The sequence below is a fragment of the Notamacropus eugenii genome, chromosome 2 (assembly GCF_028372415.1).
Source record: "Notamacropus eugenii isolate mMacEug1 chromosome 2, mMacEug1.pri_v2, whole genome shotgun sequence".
NCBI lineage: Eukaryota > Metazoa > Chordata > Mammalia > Diprotodontia > Macropodidae > Notamacropus > Notamacropus eugenii.
This window is the reverse complement of record NC_092873.1, coordinates 329288764-329306059: the sequence shown is the minus strand read 5'-3', so window position 1 is coordinate 329306059 and position 17296 is coordinate 329288764. Positions and strand designations below refer to the sequence as shown.

Sequence of the window (17296 nt, the reverse complement as noted above, 5' to 3'; positions counted from 1 at the left end):
TCCAACTTCTTTAGCTCCCTCCCTCTCCACCCCTTCCCCTTGGAAGACAGGCAATTCAATATAGGCCATATCTGTTTAGTTTTGCAAATGATTTCCATACTAGTTGAGTTGTATAGGACTAACTATATTTCCCTCCATCCTATCCTGTCCCCCTTTACTTCTATTTTCTTATGGTCCTTTCCCTCCCCATCAGTGTCGACCTCGTATTGCATTTTCCTCCCCATGCCCTCCCCTCCATCCTCCCCCCCACCCTGCTTGTGCCCCTGTCCCCCACTCTCCTGTATTATGAGATAGGTTTTCCTATCAAAATGAGTGTGCATTATATTCTTTCCTTTAGTGGAATGTGATGAGAGTAGACCTCATGTTTTTCTCTTGCCTCCCCTCTTTATCTCACCACTAATAGGTCTTTTGCTTGCCTCTTTTATGAGAGATAATTTGCCCCATATAACTTCTCCCTTTCTCCTCCCAATATTTCTCTCTCACTGCTTGATTTCATTTTTTTTTTAAGATATGATCCCATCCTCTTCAATTCACTCTGTACACTCTGTCTCTATGTATGTGTGCGTGTGTGCATGTGTGTGTGTGTGTACTCCCACCCAGTACCCAGATACTGAAATGTTTCAAGAGTTACAAATATTGTCTTTCCATGTAGGAATGTAAACAGTTCAACTTTAGTAAGTCCCTTATGACTTCTCTTTGCTGTTCACCTTTTCATGGTTCTTCTTCACTCTTGTGTTAGAAAGTCAAATTTTCTTTCCAGCTCTGGTCTTTTCATCAGGAAAATTTGAAAGTCCTCTATTTCATTGAAATACCATTTTTTCTCCTGAAGTATTATACTCAGTTTTACTGGGTAGGTGATTCTTGGCTTCAGTCCTAGTTCCTTTGACTTCTGGAATATCCTATTCGATTCCCTTCTATCCCTCAATGTAGAGGGTGCCAGATCTTGTGCTATCCTGATTGTATTTCCACAATACTTGAATTGTTTCTTTCTAGCTGCTTGCAATATTTTCTCTTTCACCTGGGAATTCTGGATTTTGGCCACAATGCTCCTAGGAGTTTCTCTTTTTGGATCTCTTTCGTGCAGTGTTCTGCGGATTCCTTGAATATTTATTTTGCCTTCTGGTTCTAGAATCTCAGGGCAGTTTTCCTTGATAATTTCATGGAAGATGATGTCTAGGCTCTTCTTTTGATCATGGTTTTCAGGTAGTCCCAGAATTTTTACATTGTCTCTCCTGATTCTATTTTCCAGGTCAGTTGTTTTTCCAATAAGATATTTCACATTATCTTCCATTTTTCGAATCTGCGCGATATGTTCTGAGATATCTGTCTTTCTCGAAAAGTCCTTAGCGTCCATCCGTACCATTCCAGATTTGAAAGATCTATTTTCTTCAGTGAGCTTTTGAATCTCCTTTTCCATTTGGTTAATTCTGCTTTTGAAAGCATTCTTCTCCTCATTGGCCCCTTGCACCTTCCTTGCCAGCTGAGTTAGGCTAGTTCTCAAGGTGCCAATTTCTTCAAGATTTTTTTGATTCTCCTTTAGCAGGGAGCTGATCTGCTTTTCATGCTTCTCCCTCATCCCTCTCATTTCCCTTCCCAGTCTTTCCTCCACCTCTCTAACTTGATTTTCAAAATTCCTCTTGAGCTCTTCCATGGCCCGAGCCCATTGGGTGGGCTGGGACACAGAATCCTCGATTTCTGTGTCTTTGCCTGATGGCAAGCATTGTTCCTCCCCATCAGAAAGGAAGGGAGGAAGTGTCTTTTCTCCGCTAAAATACCCTTCAATAGTTTTATTTCTTTTCCCTTTTCTTGGCATTTTTTCCAACCAGTGGCCTGACCTCTGAATGTTCTCCTCACACCCACCTCGCCTCCTGGTCCTCCCAGCCAGCGTTTGGGGACTGAGATTCAAATGCTGCTTCCCGCCTTAGAGTTTTTGGCGGGGGCAGGGCTGCTATTCAGTGTTAAATTAAGTTCAGGTGCTGAGGTCATGGGCAGGGCCGCCTCTCTGGCTCAGTTCCCTCATGGGGTTTATGCATAGACCTTCCACAATGGATCCAGGCTCCCTCCCGTTTGGGGAGCCCCTGTCTGCAGCCGCTTCTCAGCTTCCATCTCCTGGGGGGGCCCGAGCCATGGGAGCACCCCACTCCCCTCTCAACCCGCCAAAGAGACTCTCTCACCTACCCCCGTCAGTCACCTGTTGGTGGGGGGGCTTGTGCCGCCACTGAAGATCCCGTCTCTGGAGCCCTCCCAGATCCGTGTCTCTCGGAGCCGCGGCCGCTGCCGCCGCAGGTCCGGGCTGGACTCCGCATCTGCAGCGCTACGGACCTTTTGCGAGAGGTTTGCAGGTCCCTCTGTGGGTGGGGGGACCCGCGTGGCCGCTGGAGATCCTGTCCCCGTAGCCCTCTCGGATCTCTTCCCCTCAGTGTCGTGGCCGCGGCGGGACTGCACTCTGCTCCCCGTCCCGGCGCCCAGTCCACGGCGCGAAGGACCCCCCGCGAGAGGTTTGCAGGTCTCTCAGGAGCAGAAATCTCCCTCGCTCCAATACTCCGTGGTCTCTGGGTGCAGAATTCGCCCTGGCTTGGTCCCCTCTAGCTGCTCTGTGGTTATTGGGCTCGGAGCTGTGTGTATGTGCATCTTTCTACTTCACCATCTTGGCTCCGCCTCCCTATCATATCATCTTTACCAATCTGATGGGAATGAAGTATAATTTTAGAATTGTTTTAATTTGTCTTTCCCTAATACTGATGACATGAAGTATTTTTTCTTTTTTTCAATTATTTTGATTGTTTTCAGTGTTCTACAATCACTTCCATATATCTTAGATTTTTTCCCCCTCCTTTCCCCTCTTTCCCCCCTCCCTTCCCACTCCCTCCCTGACATGATATACAATTTTATATTTACACATACATTCCTATTAAATACATTTTCACCTTCATCATATTGCATAGAAGAATTAAAATGAATGGGAGAAATCCTAAAACAAAACAAAACATAATACAAAAGAAAACGAAATGCTTCATTCTGCCATCAAATTCCATAGTTCTTTCTCTGGATGTGTAAGACATTTTGCCTCAAGAAACCATTGGGAATTTTCTAAGCCCTTGCATTGTAATGAAGTACTAAGTTTACCAGAAAAATTCCTTGCACACTGTGGTTGTTACTATGTACCAAGTTCTCCTGGTTCTGCTCCTTTCACTCAGCATCAGTTCATTTAAGTCTTTCCAGGCCTCTCTGAAGTCTTCCTGTTCATTTCACATAGCACAATAGTATTCCATTATATTTATATACCACAATTTGTTTAGTCCCTCCCCAATTGATGGGCATTCCCTTGATTTCCAGTTTTTGGTCACCACAAACAGAACTGCAATAAATGTTTTTGTACATGTGGGACCCTTTCCCATTTTTATGATCTCTTGGGGATACAGTTCTAGAAGTGGTATTGCTGGATCAGAGGGTATGCACATTTTTGTAGCCTTTTGGGCATAGTTCCAAATTGCTCTCCAGAATGGTTGGATCAGCTCACAGCTCCACCAACAATGAATTAGTGTTCCAACTCTCCCACATCTTCACCAGTATTTATCATCTTCCTGTTTTGTCATGTTAGCCAATCTGATATGTATGATGTGGTGTCTCAGAGTTGTTTTGATTTGCATCTCTCTAATCAATAGTGATTTAGAGTATTTTTTCGTATGACTATAGATAGCTTTAATTTCTTCCTCTGAAAACTGCTTGTTCATATCCTTTGACCATTTATCAATTGGTGAATGACTTGTATTCTTGTACATTCGACTCAGTTCTCTATATATTTTAGAAATGAGGCCTTTATCACAGACACTAGTTGCAAAAATTCTTTCCCAGTTTTCTGCTTCCCTCCTAATCTTGGTTGCATTAGATTTGGTTATACAAAAACTTTTCAGTTTAATATAATCAAAATTATCCATTTTGTACTTCATAATGTTTTCTATCTCTTGTTTAGTCAAAAAATTTTCCATTCTCCATAAATCTGATAAATACACTATTCCTTGCTCCACTAATTTGTTTATAGTATCAATCTTTATACCTACATCATATACCCATTTGGACTTTATTCTTGTGTACAGTGTCAGGCATTGCTCTATGCCCAGTTTCCACCACACTGTTATCCAGTTTTCCCCGCAATTTTTGTCAAACAGTGAGTTCTTATCCCAGAAGCTGGGGTCCTTGGGTTTATCAAACAGTAGATTGCTATATTCATTGACTACTGTGTCTTGAGTACCCAACATATTCCACTGGTCTACCCCTCTGTTTCTTAGTGGTTTTGACAATTGCTGCTTTATAATACAATTTGAGATCTGGTAGAGTTAGGCACCTTTCCTAGCATTTCTTTTCATTAGTTCCATGGAGTATATTTTCCATTGGCTAAAGATAGCTTGGATTTCTCCTCTGAGGACTACCTGTTCATATCCTTTAACCACTTAATTCAGGAATTGCTCTTGTTCTTATAAACTTCAATCCATTCTTAAGTATCTTGGAAATGAAATCTTTATCAGAGAAACTTGCTACAAAGATTTTTCCCCAGTTATTTATTTTTTTCCTTAGCTGTACTGGATTTGATTGTGAAAAAAAAAAAACTTTTTAGTTTTGTGTAAACAAAATCATCCATTATAATCTTCTATGATCTTCTCTATCCCTTGTTTGATCATGAATAGGTCTTGAAGAGGTCTTCCCTTATCTTTAGATCTAAATGGTAGTTTCTGCTTTGCTCTTCTACTTTGTCAATGATGTGCCCTCTTGAAATCTATCCATTTGGAGCATATCTTGGTCTAAGGTATAAGGTGTTAGTCTAAACTTAATTTCTACTGGACTGATATCTAGTTTCCCTAGTAGTCCTTATCCCTGTAGCTGGGGTCTTTGTAATTATCTAACATTTGGCTACTAACATACAACATTTATGTTGTATACGGAATTCGTTCCATTGAGTGATTTCTATTTGTCTTTTAACTAGTACTGAAGTCCTTTTATTTTTGTTCTAGTACAGCTTTGAGATATGGTACTGCTAGGTCCCCTTCCTTTTCACCTTTTTTTTCATTATTTACTTCGAGATTCCCAATCCTTTGTTCCTCCAGATGAATTTTGTTATTATTTATCAGGCTCTAAAAGACTGAATAAGTAAATCAATTTGCCTCATATCTTAATTGGTTTGGTTTACCTGTAAACAATGAGTATTTCTCCAGTTATTTAAATCTGTACTTATTTCTGTAACTAGCATATTATAGTTGCATTCATATACTTCATATGTATGTCTTGATATGTAGGCTCAAATATTTTATACATTCCGTAGTTATTTAAATGGAATTTCTCTATTTCTTCTTGCTTGGTTTCACTGATATTAAATAAAAGTGTAGTTTATTCATATGTCTTAATTGCTTCAATCAAAAATTTAACTGATACACTAAGGTTTTCTAACTATGCCATTAAATCATTTGTAAAAAAGCAAGACTTTTGTTTCTTCTTTACCCATGCTTATTCGCTCAGTTTCTTTTTCTTGTCTCATTGCTATAGCTAGCATATCCAGCACTACTTCAAACAGTAGTGACACTGCGCATTCATACCTCATCCCTGGTGTTATTAGAAAGGGCTTTAGCTTGTCCCTGTTACATACAATGTTGGCTCTTGGTTGTGTGTGTGTGTGTGTGTGTGTGTGTGTGTGTGTGTGTGTGTGTGTGTGTGCGTAATTATGTCAAGGAAAAGTTCATTTAGTCCTGTTTTCTAGTACTTTTTTTAAACAGAAGTGGATATTATATTTTGTCAAAAGCCTTTTTTTCCTATTGATATGATCTATAAAAATATTTTTATTATTCTTGTTATGAATGTGGCCAATTACATTTATAAATTTTTTATATTAAACCAACCCTAAATCTCTGATATAAATCCAATCTGGTCATAGAGTATAATTTTGTAATCTGTTGCTGTAGTTTTTTATGCTAATATTTTATTAAAATATCTTGCATCAATGTTCATTTAAGGATATTGGCTTATAGCCTTCTTTATTTTGATTCTGCTTGGTTTAGGTATCAAGACCATATTTGTGTCAGAAGAGTAATTTAATAGGATATTTCCTTTTGTTAACAGCTTTTGTATTATCAGAATTCATTGTTCTTTTGGTATTTGATAGAATTTGTTTATGGATCGATCTAATCATGAGAATTTTTTTTCTCTTTGAGAATTCATTTATGATTTATTCAATTTCTTTTTCTGAGATGAAGTTGTTTGAATTGTCTTTGTCTTATTCTATCAATCCCTGTGTTTGATAAATATTCTTCTCTCTCCTTTACTGTCAATTTGATTTGCCATATAGCAGGACAAAATAATTTCTAAAAATATTCTTTATTTCTTCTACATTTATTGTGGATTCACCTCTTTTATTTTTGGTACTGGTCATTTGTTTTTCTTCCTTCTAAGCCAAATTACAAATGGTTTATCTACTTTTAAAAATAGCCCTTAGTTTAATTTATTATTTCAATTGCTCTTACTTTCCATTTTATAAATATTTTCCTTGGCTTTCAGATTTTCTGTTTTCATATTTAATTAGGTTTTTTAATTTTATTGGGTTTTCAGAATGTTTTTTAGTTGTATGCCCAATTCAGTGATCTATTCTTTTTCTCTTTTGTTGATGAAATTATTTAGAGAGATAAATGTTCCCCTAAAGATTGCTTTGATTAATTTCACCAAAATTTTGATATATTGTCTCATTGTTGTCATTGTCTTTAATGAAAGTAACTTTCTTTTGTCTGATTTTTTTTCTTTTTCACCCACAAATTCCTTAGGATTATTTTATTTAGTCTCTAGTTGATAGAGTCTAAATCCTTTATTCAATGGTAATTTTATTTAATATAATTTATTGCATTGTACCTAAGAATAAATGTGTTTAAAATTACTGCATTCTTACATTTCTTCATGAAGTTTCTCATTTTTTGTGAAGGTGCCATATAATCTGATATATGGATACTCCACTCAAAATCACCAGAAGCCTATTAGATCTAACTTTCATAAAATTTCATTCCTGTTCTTCTTCTATTTTTACTTTTATTAGATTTATCTAATAAATATCCTTCAAAAAATATATTGAGATCCTTATTTTTACAGTTTAGTATTTATTTTGCCCTATAGCTCATTTAGCTTTTCCTTTAATTATTTAAATACAATGCTACTCAGTTCATATATGTTGACTATTAAAATTAATGCATAGTCTGTGTTACTTTTAAGCAAAATTTAGCTTCTCTATTTACCTGTTGCAGATTATCTATTTTTGTTGTGGTCATGTCTGAAATCATAATCACTACCCTTACTTTTTTTAGGTCAGCTGAGTCATAATAAATTTTGCTCCAACCTCCTTTTTTAACTATGTGAATTTTTATGTTCCAAATGCTTTTACTGTGAACAAAGTATTGTTGGATTCTGCTTTCTAATCCATTCTGCAGCCCTCTCCAGTTTCTGAGGTTTATTTCTGCTGATTTAAATTCAGATGAACTCAGGTTCATCCCATATACATTCATATTTGTGATCAATAATTGTATATTTGCTCCATCCTATTCTCTATATTTTTTCCTTTTAAAAATTTCTTCTCCTTCGTTATTAAGATTCCTATCCTTTCTTTGCAATTTTCCCATTCCTAACCTAAACTTTATTTTGCTTATGACTAATCCCACAAAGTATGTGTCCTCTTTCTCATTCGACCCTGTCCCCTCTTATTGCTTTCCATTTTTTGTTTGTACTGTTTTAAATTATCATTGCATTGCATTTGCTGTCATTTGGGAGCAAACTAATTCTTGCTTTTGTTGACTAATTTGAACTTTACTTATAGAAAGGAGCTTCTTCTCTATTAAAAAATATCCAATAATTTCTGCCATTGCCTTGAACCTCCCTGTTTCTTCCCCAGTCCGTGGTTTCATGTCAATCACTCAGTCCCCCAACAGGCATTCATTCACCTCTCCTATATGCGAGGCCCTGTATTAAGTATTTAAGATATAGAGAAAGGCAAAAAAAAAAAAATCCAAAAATACCGGCCCTTGCTGTCAAGGAACTCTGCACAAACTCAGCCCTAACACAAAGGTTCCTCTAATGGAGGAAAATGGGAAATGAGATGAGGCAAGGGGAGAAAGAGGTGATTTCAAGGGAACAATCATAGCAGGCATGATGAAAAAGAGATCTGGAGTCAAGAGACCTGGGTTAAGGACAGATTCTACTAGGTGTGTGACCAAATCGCTTGATCCAAGTCTCTACTTCACCTGTAAAAGGAAGATTAAAAACTTGCATAACACCTTTTAGAACCAACATGAGGTTCAAATGAGTAAATGGACATGGAGCATTTGGTTAACTTTTAATTACTATGTAATTATATATATATACCTTCATTATATACATACATTGTATACATACTTACCTTATATACATACATTATATACATACTTACCTTATATACATACATTATATACATACTTACCTTATATACATACATTATATACATACCTTCATTATATACATACTTACCTTCTCAATAGGCAGGGGAAGGGTGGAGAGAGGGAGAGAATTTAGAACTAAAAATAAAAAGGAAACAAAAAATTAATTGCTAATTAATGCAGCTTGCCTTTGAAGCACCTCCATGTTGGGCAATCTGAGCATGCTCCAAAGGCAAGCCCGATTTTAGCTATATAAATGTTTCAATTTTTTTTTATATTGTTTATTATACGAGAATTTTTATTCCTGAAATGGAGGAGGGATACTATCCCTCATCTTCTCTGGTCTCACTTTGTGTGTTTGGCACCCCTTCAATCCCATTCCGCTCATTAACAGCTAGCATTTGTTTAGTTTTTTAAGGTTGTAATGCATTTTACCTATATTATCTCATTTGATCTTCATAGCAACTCTAGGAGGTAGATGTTATTATTATCCCCATTTTACAGATGAGTAAACTGAGGTTGAGAGAAATTAAGTGACTTGCCAGAGGTCATGGTCTAAGGTAGGATTTGAACTCAGATCTCTTGACTTCAGGGCAGGTACTTTATCTACAACACCACCTAGTGTTCTTGATGTCAAAATGTGTCACCAAGGCAATATTTACAGCACTGAGGGCAACTATGAATATGCCAGTATAGTTATGAATTGCAAAGTATAACAGACTCTCCATATAGAAGGCAGAAGAAAAGCATTTATTCAGACACCAGAAAGCCAAATCCACCATAGTAACCAAGAAGTCAATACACATTAGCACTGCAGAGGACAAAGCTATTTCTAAACTTCTCCCCCCACCCCCCCAGGGCCTTCCCACATCAAACAAACACTCACAAGCCTATCTGTGCTTGCTTGCCTGTATCTTCAACTCCCTCTGCTGTAACTGCTTTCATCAACTTCCTCCCAGTTCTGCTCTACCCTTTCTGTTCCACCCATTCAGCAAGCTCCTCCCATCATATGTGACTTAGGTTTCCATGTGATTTAAGCAGGTCATGGCCTGTTAATAAATGTGAAAGATCTTCCCATTTAAATTACTATTACGTTGTCTCCCACAGGTCTGAGATCCTATTCGTTATGCTCACATTTTGACTCAAGGGGTATGATTAGCTATACCCTAGGTCACTCCTGCACTGTAGCTAACTTGATCAAGACTCATATTTCACTTGCCCCAGAAACACTGCTATTGTGAATAAAAATCTACTCTAAAAACTGTTCTCCTTGGTTCTCCCCCACCCTTGTTCTGAGGCCCCCAGTGAAGAAGCAGAAACCTGATCATACTTCTGGAAGGACACACATGTGTATATCAGACCAATATCCCCAACACTAGTTAATTACACTGACTGAAGCTCTGGAAAAGGCCAGCTTCTCCAGTCTAATCTGGTTTCCATTTTTTATGTTATTATTCTAGTTCTGTCAGCCTCTTCTTTCCCCTTATTCAGGTGATTGGATGCCTGAAGCCATGAGCTGATTGATGGGGAATGGGGGGGGGCATGCAGGGGGAGGGGACTGGTCAAGAATAAAGGAAGGGAGGCCAGAGAGAAGTTATGCTCAGTTGAGAAAACATTTCTCTCATTTGTCTAGGATGCAGTACTAGGACTGGCTGAATAGGGCTGGCTCAGAAAAAAAAAGACTGAAGAGGGATGTGACATCAATATTCATAGGGATACACTAATACCAGGACCTTAAAGCAATGGCTCTCCAGGGGAAGGCCTCTGTATTCATCTGTTAATTCAGGTTTAGACTCTGAGGATTAGTTCTATACCTGGAGTTTTTAAGCTTTTTTGTGCCATGGACAATTCCCCAGAAGTATAGGGATTGTGGGAGGTGAAGTCAAGCAGACTGGAGTGGGGAGGGGAAGTGTCTCAGAGTACTACTCTCTTCGAGCTATGCCTTCAGATGGACCTGTCTATAGGAGTGCTTGCTGCCCTTCCTGGCTTGAAGGGCGAGGGCAGAGGTTCTCTTGAGTCCCTCCACTTTTAGTCAGTCACCACCTCCCCAGGACATGCAGTTCCTAGCTCCATGCTTCCAGTCCATTTTACCTAAAGATGTAAGTTGAAGTAGCTGGAGTGGCCCCAGAGTCTTCTGAAGCTTTGGAATACTATGATAATAGTACCAAGCTGCCAGCACTAGCTTGAGACACCGGAGTTGAGGGGTACCAGTGGGGCATGACTGGGGAGAGACAGAGGAAAGATAAGGACAAGCAGGGATACCCATCAGGGTAGCGGAGGAGGAGCAGGAACACAGGGCATTCTATTGCATCCTCTTTACCTGTGCCCCATCTTAGGAGAACTGGGTCCTGGCTTCTTTTGCTCACAAGGGCTTGGAGTATAAGTGAAGAGAATTCAGATATAGCAGCCTCTACAAGAAGGTGGATGCCTGCAGGTACCCTTCACCCTCCCTCACCCAGGAATCAGAATAATCTCCTCTTATCACCACCCTTCCCTCATCCCAAGAAAAGAGAGAAGCCAATGGATGTCTGAGAAGAGGCAGCCAAAGAACAGGTCCCCCCAAACAGACAGGCTTACCGGCTTGTCACCTGTAAAACTGAAGAAGGAAGGTCTGCAGATGAGCCGAATAACTGAGGGGTGAGGAAAATCCCACCACCTGCTGAGGACTGAAGGACTGATCCTCTTTGGCTATCCAGAAGGACTGAATGAACTGGAACATTTAGGAAAAAGGGAACAGTTTCATTTCTTCACCTGAACTTTGGGATGGGGCAGGTGTTCTCCTTATCACCACTATGCTACCTGTTAGGACCAGATGGCTAAGGACAAAGCCCCAGGCCCCACAAATGGCTTGAGGATGTCTCCCACTCCCCCCACTCCTAGTCCAGGCAGGAGAGAAGGGGGAGAGACGCATGGGAACTTTGAGGTATATCCCATCCTTGATCACTCCCACCCCCAAATCCATCCAGGACAACTGCTAGACTTCTTTGGTTTGCACACATAATAGACATTTGATGGAGAAGTTAACACCTATTTATTTAGCTTATTAGAAATTGTGAACTAAAACCAAGTGGTCCCTTTATCAGAAAATCAGAGACTGTTTAGAGTTATCCTGAACTCCAGGTGATGGTTTATTCTAGCAGTTCTCAACGTGTGCCTCTGGGAATCCCTGAGACCTTTTCAGGAGACTCTGTGAAGTTTTTTTTATTATTTTCTTAATAATACTAAGACATTTTAATTTCTAATACAGTAAATATGCATAGATATAACCCACATAGTTTTGTGGAGAAGGGATCCTCAGCAACTTTTATGAGTACAAAACGGTTCTGAGATCAAAACTTGTGAGCATTGCTACTTTAGTCTGTCCCCTTCATCTTATGAGACAGTAGGTGGCTGAGCTTCAGAGACATGAAGTGACTTGTTTGGGGTGACACATGGTACTAACTAATGGCCAGACCTACCTATAAAACCTAGACCTCTTGACTCCTAATCTAGGAGCAGTGTGTTGTTACTCAGTCATGTCTGATTCTTCATGACCCCATGGATGACTGAGTCCATGGGGTTTTCCTGGAAAAGATACTAGAATGTTTTCCTTCTCCAGTGTGTCCCCATTTTACAGATGAAAAACTGAGGCAAATAGGGGATTAAGTCACTTAAGTGACTTGCCCAAGATCACACAAGTGTCCGAGGCTGAATTTGAACTTAGATCCTCCTGAGTTCAGGCATGGTGCTCTATCCACTGCACCATCTAGCTGCCCAGGGCAATATTGTGTAGTGGAAAAGAACTGGATTTTGAGTTAGGCAACACCTACCTGTGGTTGAGCTCCGACTTGACACCTGCTGACAGTTTCTAGCAGCGTGACCCTGAGCAAACCACAGTCACTTTGAACTTCAGTTTCTTTATCTGAAACAGGAGAATGTTACCTAAGTGCTTCTTCATGGTTCACTGCAAGGGTGCTATTTGGTAATGTATATAAAGTGCTTTGCAAGCCTTCAAGTTTGTGTAAGTGTACTCTATTGTCATGTAAGTACTTTCTACTAGCCCAGCAGCCCTGAAGGTCATTAGCTACTGGAGTTTTCTTCAGGAACCTCTCTGTGTTATTTCCAGTAATCGTGTTCTTCCCTTCTCAAAGCATCTGTAATGAGTGAGAGTCTTAATGTGGAATTCCACTCCCCACATACCTCACTTAACTTCCATCCAGACCAGCAGCCATTGAATTCACTGTTTTAGTTTCTGCTGTGAAAATTGTAGTCAGGCACCAACGGGAGTCTGAAAATGGATTCTCCACTTCTGACTTGATTTTCTCCCCTTTTCAGGAAGGGTAGCAGCGTCTGGTGTCATGGAACACCACTGTTACTCTTAAGTGGCAGACCATGAAACAACAGTTTAGAATTGCTGGAGGATGGAGGTAGACCTCTTGTCCTTTGTCTTTCTCTCTGGGATATGTTTCAGTATGAGAGTATAAATTGCTGTCTTACGTGTCACCAGAGGGTAGTTCTTAGCTAGTTTTCATTTTGTGTGGACACACTCCTCACTTTGGTGCTAGGATTATTGACTTATTGTAATCTGCTCTCTGACTTGAATTTGGTCCCTTGCTCACAGCCTCAGAATATGAGGCATCTTTGTGGAAAGTTTATTTCAGACTCTTTGCTAACACAGCAGACTGCATGCCACTCAGGCTAGATTTTCTTGACTGAGAATCACTGAGGAATAATCATAGCTCACTTTTATATGCAATGTACTTGACATATGTGGGCTAACTCCAGTTGTCCTGATCTATATCTTGCCACTGGACCCAGATAGCTCTGGAGGAAAAAGTAAGGCTGATATCAGACTTGGCACAGCCCTCCCTCACTTAAATCCAATTCACTTACATGTCATGGCATCACCTCCTTGATGTCACGGTCCTCTTAGAAAAAAATAGGGCAGGCACCAACAATAACAATTTTACATATATCATCTGGTATGGTGGGAAATAAAGGACTGTATTTGGAATTAAAGGACCTGGGTTCGAATTCTGGCTCCTCCTCTTACTAGCTGTATTGTTCAACTGTTCACGACTCCATTTGAAGTTTTTTAGACAGCTCATTTTAAAAATAAGGAACTGAGGTGAACTTGTCCAGGGTCACACAGCTAGTAAGTGTCTGAGGCCAGATTTGAACTTAATAAGACAGAATCTTCCCCATTCTCTCCACTGTACCAACTAGTCACCCTGTGTGACCTTGGGTAAATCACTTTACTTTTCTAGACCTTGGTTTCCTCAACTCCATAATGAGGAGTTTGGACTAGATGACCTTCCAAAGTTCCTTCTGGCTCTAAATCCATGATTGTTATAAATAAAGTATTTATCAAGGGTTTGCCATGTTGTGTCAGACATTGTGCTGAGCACTAGGGATACAAATACAAAACAAGACACTACTGCCTTCAATGAACTTAATCTAGTGGGAGAATATAGTACAAAATGAAGTGTTACAAAGCAGAGGAGAAGGGCACCCACATGGGTGCATAGTGAGGAAACTCCACCTCATTGAAGGCCTGGGTTCCCAGTAGGAAAAGATAAAAATGCTCACCTATCCGATATGCCGGTTCCAGGAGTACAGTTTGCAGAGATCAGAGAGTTGGGCAATAGTGAGGTGCTGGTAGGAAGGTTGGATGGTCCAGAAAGCACCACCAGTCCTACAAAGGGAGCTTCTCATGTTACCCCCAGAACAGTACCCTTTAATGACAGCAAAGCTGTCCTTGGTCACCTACGTCCCTGGGCTTCCGTGGGCCTCACCAGTCTCCTAACCCAGGTTCTTGATCCCTGGCTTATCTGGACCTGACTGTGTTTACTTGCTCCTTCCTGTCCTCTTGACAAATAGACAGGGGCCACTAAGAATCCCTGCAGGCCACATGTTGACAGTTTTAAATGCAATATTAACTATGTTTTATCACATTTTTGTTTATTTTGTTAAAGATTCCTCAGTTACATTTTAATCTAGTCTAGGCAGCACCTGGGCCACATGCAGCCAGTGGGATGAGTGTCTGATACCTCTGACCTTCTGCAACCCCACCTTGAATAGAAAGCCTTCCCAATCCTTCTTAATTTTAATGCTTCCACTATTATTTCCTATTTATCCTGAATATAGCTTCCTTTGGGGGCAGTTAGGTATCACAGTGGATAGAGTGGCGGGCCTGGAGTCAGGAAGGGTTCTGAATTCAAATCCAGCCTCAGACACTTAACTATGTGACCCTGGACAAGTCACTTAACCCTGTTTGCCTCAGTTTTTTCATCTATAAATGAGCTGAAGGAACCCATTAAACCACTCTAGTATCCTTGCCGAGAAAATCCCTGCTGAAGAACAAAAAAGTTTGGTTTGTATAAATTTGTGGTTGTTTCCCCCATTAGATTATGAGCTCCCTGAGGGCACAGACCAGTCTTTTACCCTTTTTTAATTCCTTTTTTAATTCCCAGCATTTTAGCACAATCCCTGTAGACAATCCATAGTAAGCACATAGTAGGCACTTAATCAACATTTATTGATTGATTGATATCTTTGAGATAATGAAATTGAGCATCTAAGAGTGATTTATCCAAGATCTCTCACATCAGAAGCAGCAGAAGAGAAAGTTAAAGCAAGAGCCTGGGATTCAGGTAACCAGCCAAGCTCACCTGTTCCGACTTGGGGATTTAGATGCTCTCCAAATGAGCTCTAGATCTCTAGGTGAGCTCCCAGGCCATAGTGCCACGAACAGACTGGAAACTGGCGAGAGAAGCATGGAGACAGTTAAGTCAGACAAATGAACACCACAAAGGCATTGACTGAAAACTTACAGTCCATTCACTTGCCAAGAGGGGATTGCTAACTATTAATTCTGCTTGGCTGCACTTGTTGGCTTTCAAGATCAATTAATATCAGAATGGATGCCCGTGCTTTATGCTTCCTGTTTCTCTGGAGGAAAAAATAGGTTAAGACGATATAAAGACCGTTCCAATTTATTGATTTCCCTCCTTCTTCACTTTAAAAGTCTTTCTCCGCTGATCTCTTGTAGTCACAATAGAAAGTTACATTTTGAATGAGTGGGAAGGGGAGATAAAGTACTGTGACCTAAATTGACTTAGACAAGTCTCACATTAATGAACTCTTAACGGACCCCAAGGGTTGGAGCACTGCGCCATATTCTTTTCATTAGAGGAGCCCTGTGCTCTGCACCTGAGCATTCAGATTGGTCCAGTTCAGGCTTTTAGGAGCCTGGCCCCTAATGAGAGGGGTTAGGCTCTGGGTTCCTACAAATATAGGGAACCTAGAATTTCTCAGCCAGTACATAGGGCAATCCAAATGAAGTTCCACACTCACTCAGTGACAGTCAGATGAATCCCAAACATGTTCAGGCTCCCCAAAAGGATTAAGCTTTCAGAGTTCATTAGAATCAGACCCTCAAAAATCAAAGTTCCCATGTCTAACATTAAGGAAATGGTGCTGGGCCCACTGGTGTTAAAATGCTGTACCTACTCTCTTCTCCACAAAGGGTCCCCTGTGCTGTGGACCCGGGGATCCTGCTCCGACTCGGTTCAATTCTAGATGAGCCTGGCCTCTAATGAAAAATTAGGTGCCCTTTTCTCATACTCTTTGGCTTGTTAAATTTCTACTCCGGTTTTTCAGGTGAAAATTAACTCCTAGTTCATGTTTAAGGTATTCTTGAAAAAGAAGATTAAGCGAGTATTCAAAATTACTTAGGTATGGAATAAGCATTTATTTCCTATACCCAAAAGAAATGCTAAACATAAAAGACTGTCATAATCACGTATATACAAGGAGACAAAGGAAGTAAGTGGGAGTGCTAACTACTATTGCACCCAGCTGGGAAGTTAAACCTTAAACCATCTAAATATAAAGCAGTTTGTGTAACTGATTATTGCACACTTGACAATTCACCTTGGCTCCACCCTGTCCAAATAATTCCCTTAAGATATCAGCTGGTAAAACAGTCCAAGTTTGGTCTTCTCTGATGAAGAAGTATTTCCCTTGCTTTTAGTCAACATCATTCCTTGGACCCAAGACCTCTGGACCTTCAGAGTTCATGAGGTCACCTTCAAGACTGAACATGTTCACCTTGAGATTGATGTACAGTCATTTAATTGGGAAAGGAAACACAAAAAGAAACAGACAACAGATGAAGGAGGGAAGGAAGGAAGGAAGGAAGGAAGGAAGGAAGGAAGGAAGGAAGGAAGGAAGGAAGGAAGGAAGGAAGGAAGGAAGGAAGGGAAGGAAGAAAGAGAAAAAAGAAAGAGAGAGACAACCATAAACCCAGGCATAGGTTTGCTTATTTGAGTCCATCTCCATGTGAGAATGGAGATTGGATTGGGAGAAAGAGAAGAGCCCATCCTTTCACCCCCTCCTTACCCCCAGCCCCAAAGGCAGTCTAGATACAGAGTTCATTACTTGTTATACAAAAGAGGGAAAGGGAAAAGAAGCTGCATCTTCTTTTAATTGACACAGCACTCCACTATCCTGTCATTGTCATGGATCAGAAAGAACTAAGGGACCACTCAGAGCTCTTGTTTAGTCATTTCAGTCTTGTCCAATTCTTCATAACCTCATTTGGGGTTTTCTTGACAAAGATACTGGAGTGGTTTGTCATTTCCTTCTCCAGCTTATTTTGCAGATGAGCAAACTGAGGCAAACAGGATTCAGTGACTTGCCCAAGGTCTGAGGTCAGATTTGAATTAAGGAAGATGAGTCTTCCTGGTTCCAAGCCCAGCACTCTATCTATTGTGCCACCCAGCTGCCACGTCATACCAAAACACAAAATCCTTTCAGTGCTTGGTCACTACATGGTTCCAGTAGAGTTACCTAGAAACAGGAAGAAGAATTCTGAACAC

General features: G+C 40.2%; 1 protein-coding gene across 2 annotated transcripts; it reads right to left on the bottom strand.

Annotated features, from left to right (window-relative positions):
- Positions 1-266: 266 nt before the first annotated feature.
- LOC140528039 (uncharacterized) lies at positions 267-14212 on the bottom strand. 2 transcript variants are annotated; one of them, XM_072645479.1, is made up of 5 exons: positions 14004-14212; positions 12245-12336; positions 11013-11145; positions 8527-8573; positions 267-2684 (listed from the first exon to the last, which is right to left on the bottom strand). In XM_072645479.1, the coding sequence occupies exon 5, from the start codon at positions 1811-1813 to the stop codon at positions 725-727; it is 1089 nt and encodes a 362-aa protein (XP_072501580.1). In that variant the 5' UTR covers positions 1814-2684; positions 8527-8573; positions 11013-11145; positions 12245-12336; positions 14004-14212; the 3' UTR covers positions 267-724. The 2 variants fall into 2 exon arrangements, with proteins under 2 accessions (XP_072501580.1, XP_072501581.1); XM_072645480.1 differs by lacking the exons at positions 12245-12336; positions 14004-14212 and having other exon boundaries at positions 11013-11373.
- Between the last annotated feature and the right edge of the window lie 3084 nt (positions 14213-17296).

Excerpts from the sequence above, each read along its gene's own strand:
- LOC140528039 (XM_072645479.1), bottom strand. The coding sequence starts at position 1,813 with ATGCCAAGAAAAGGGAAAAGAAATAAAACTATTGAAGGGTATTTTAGC.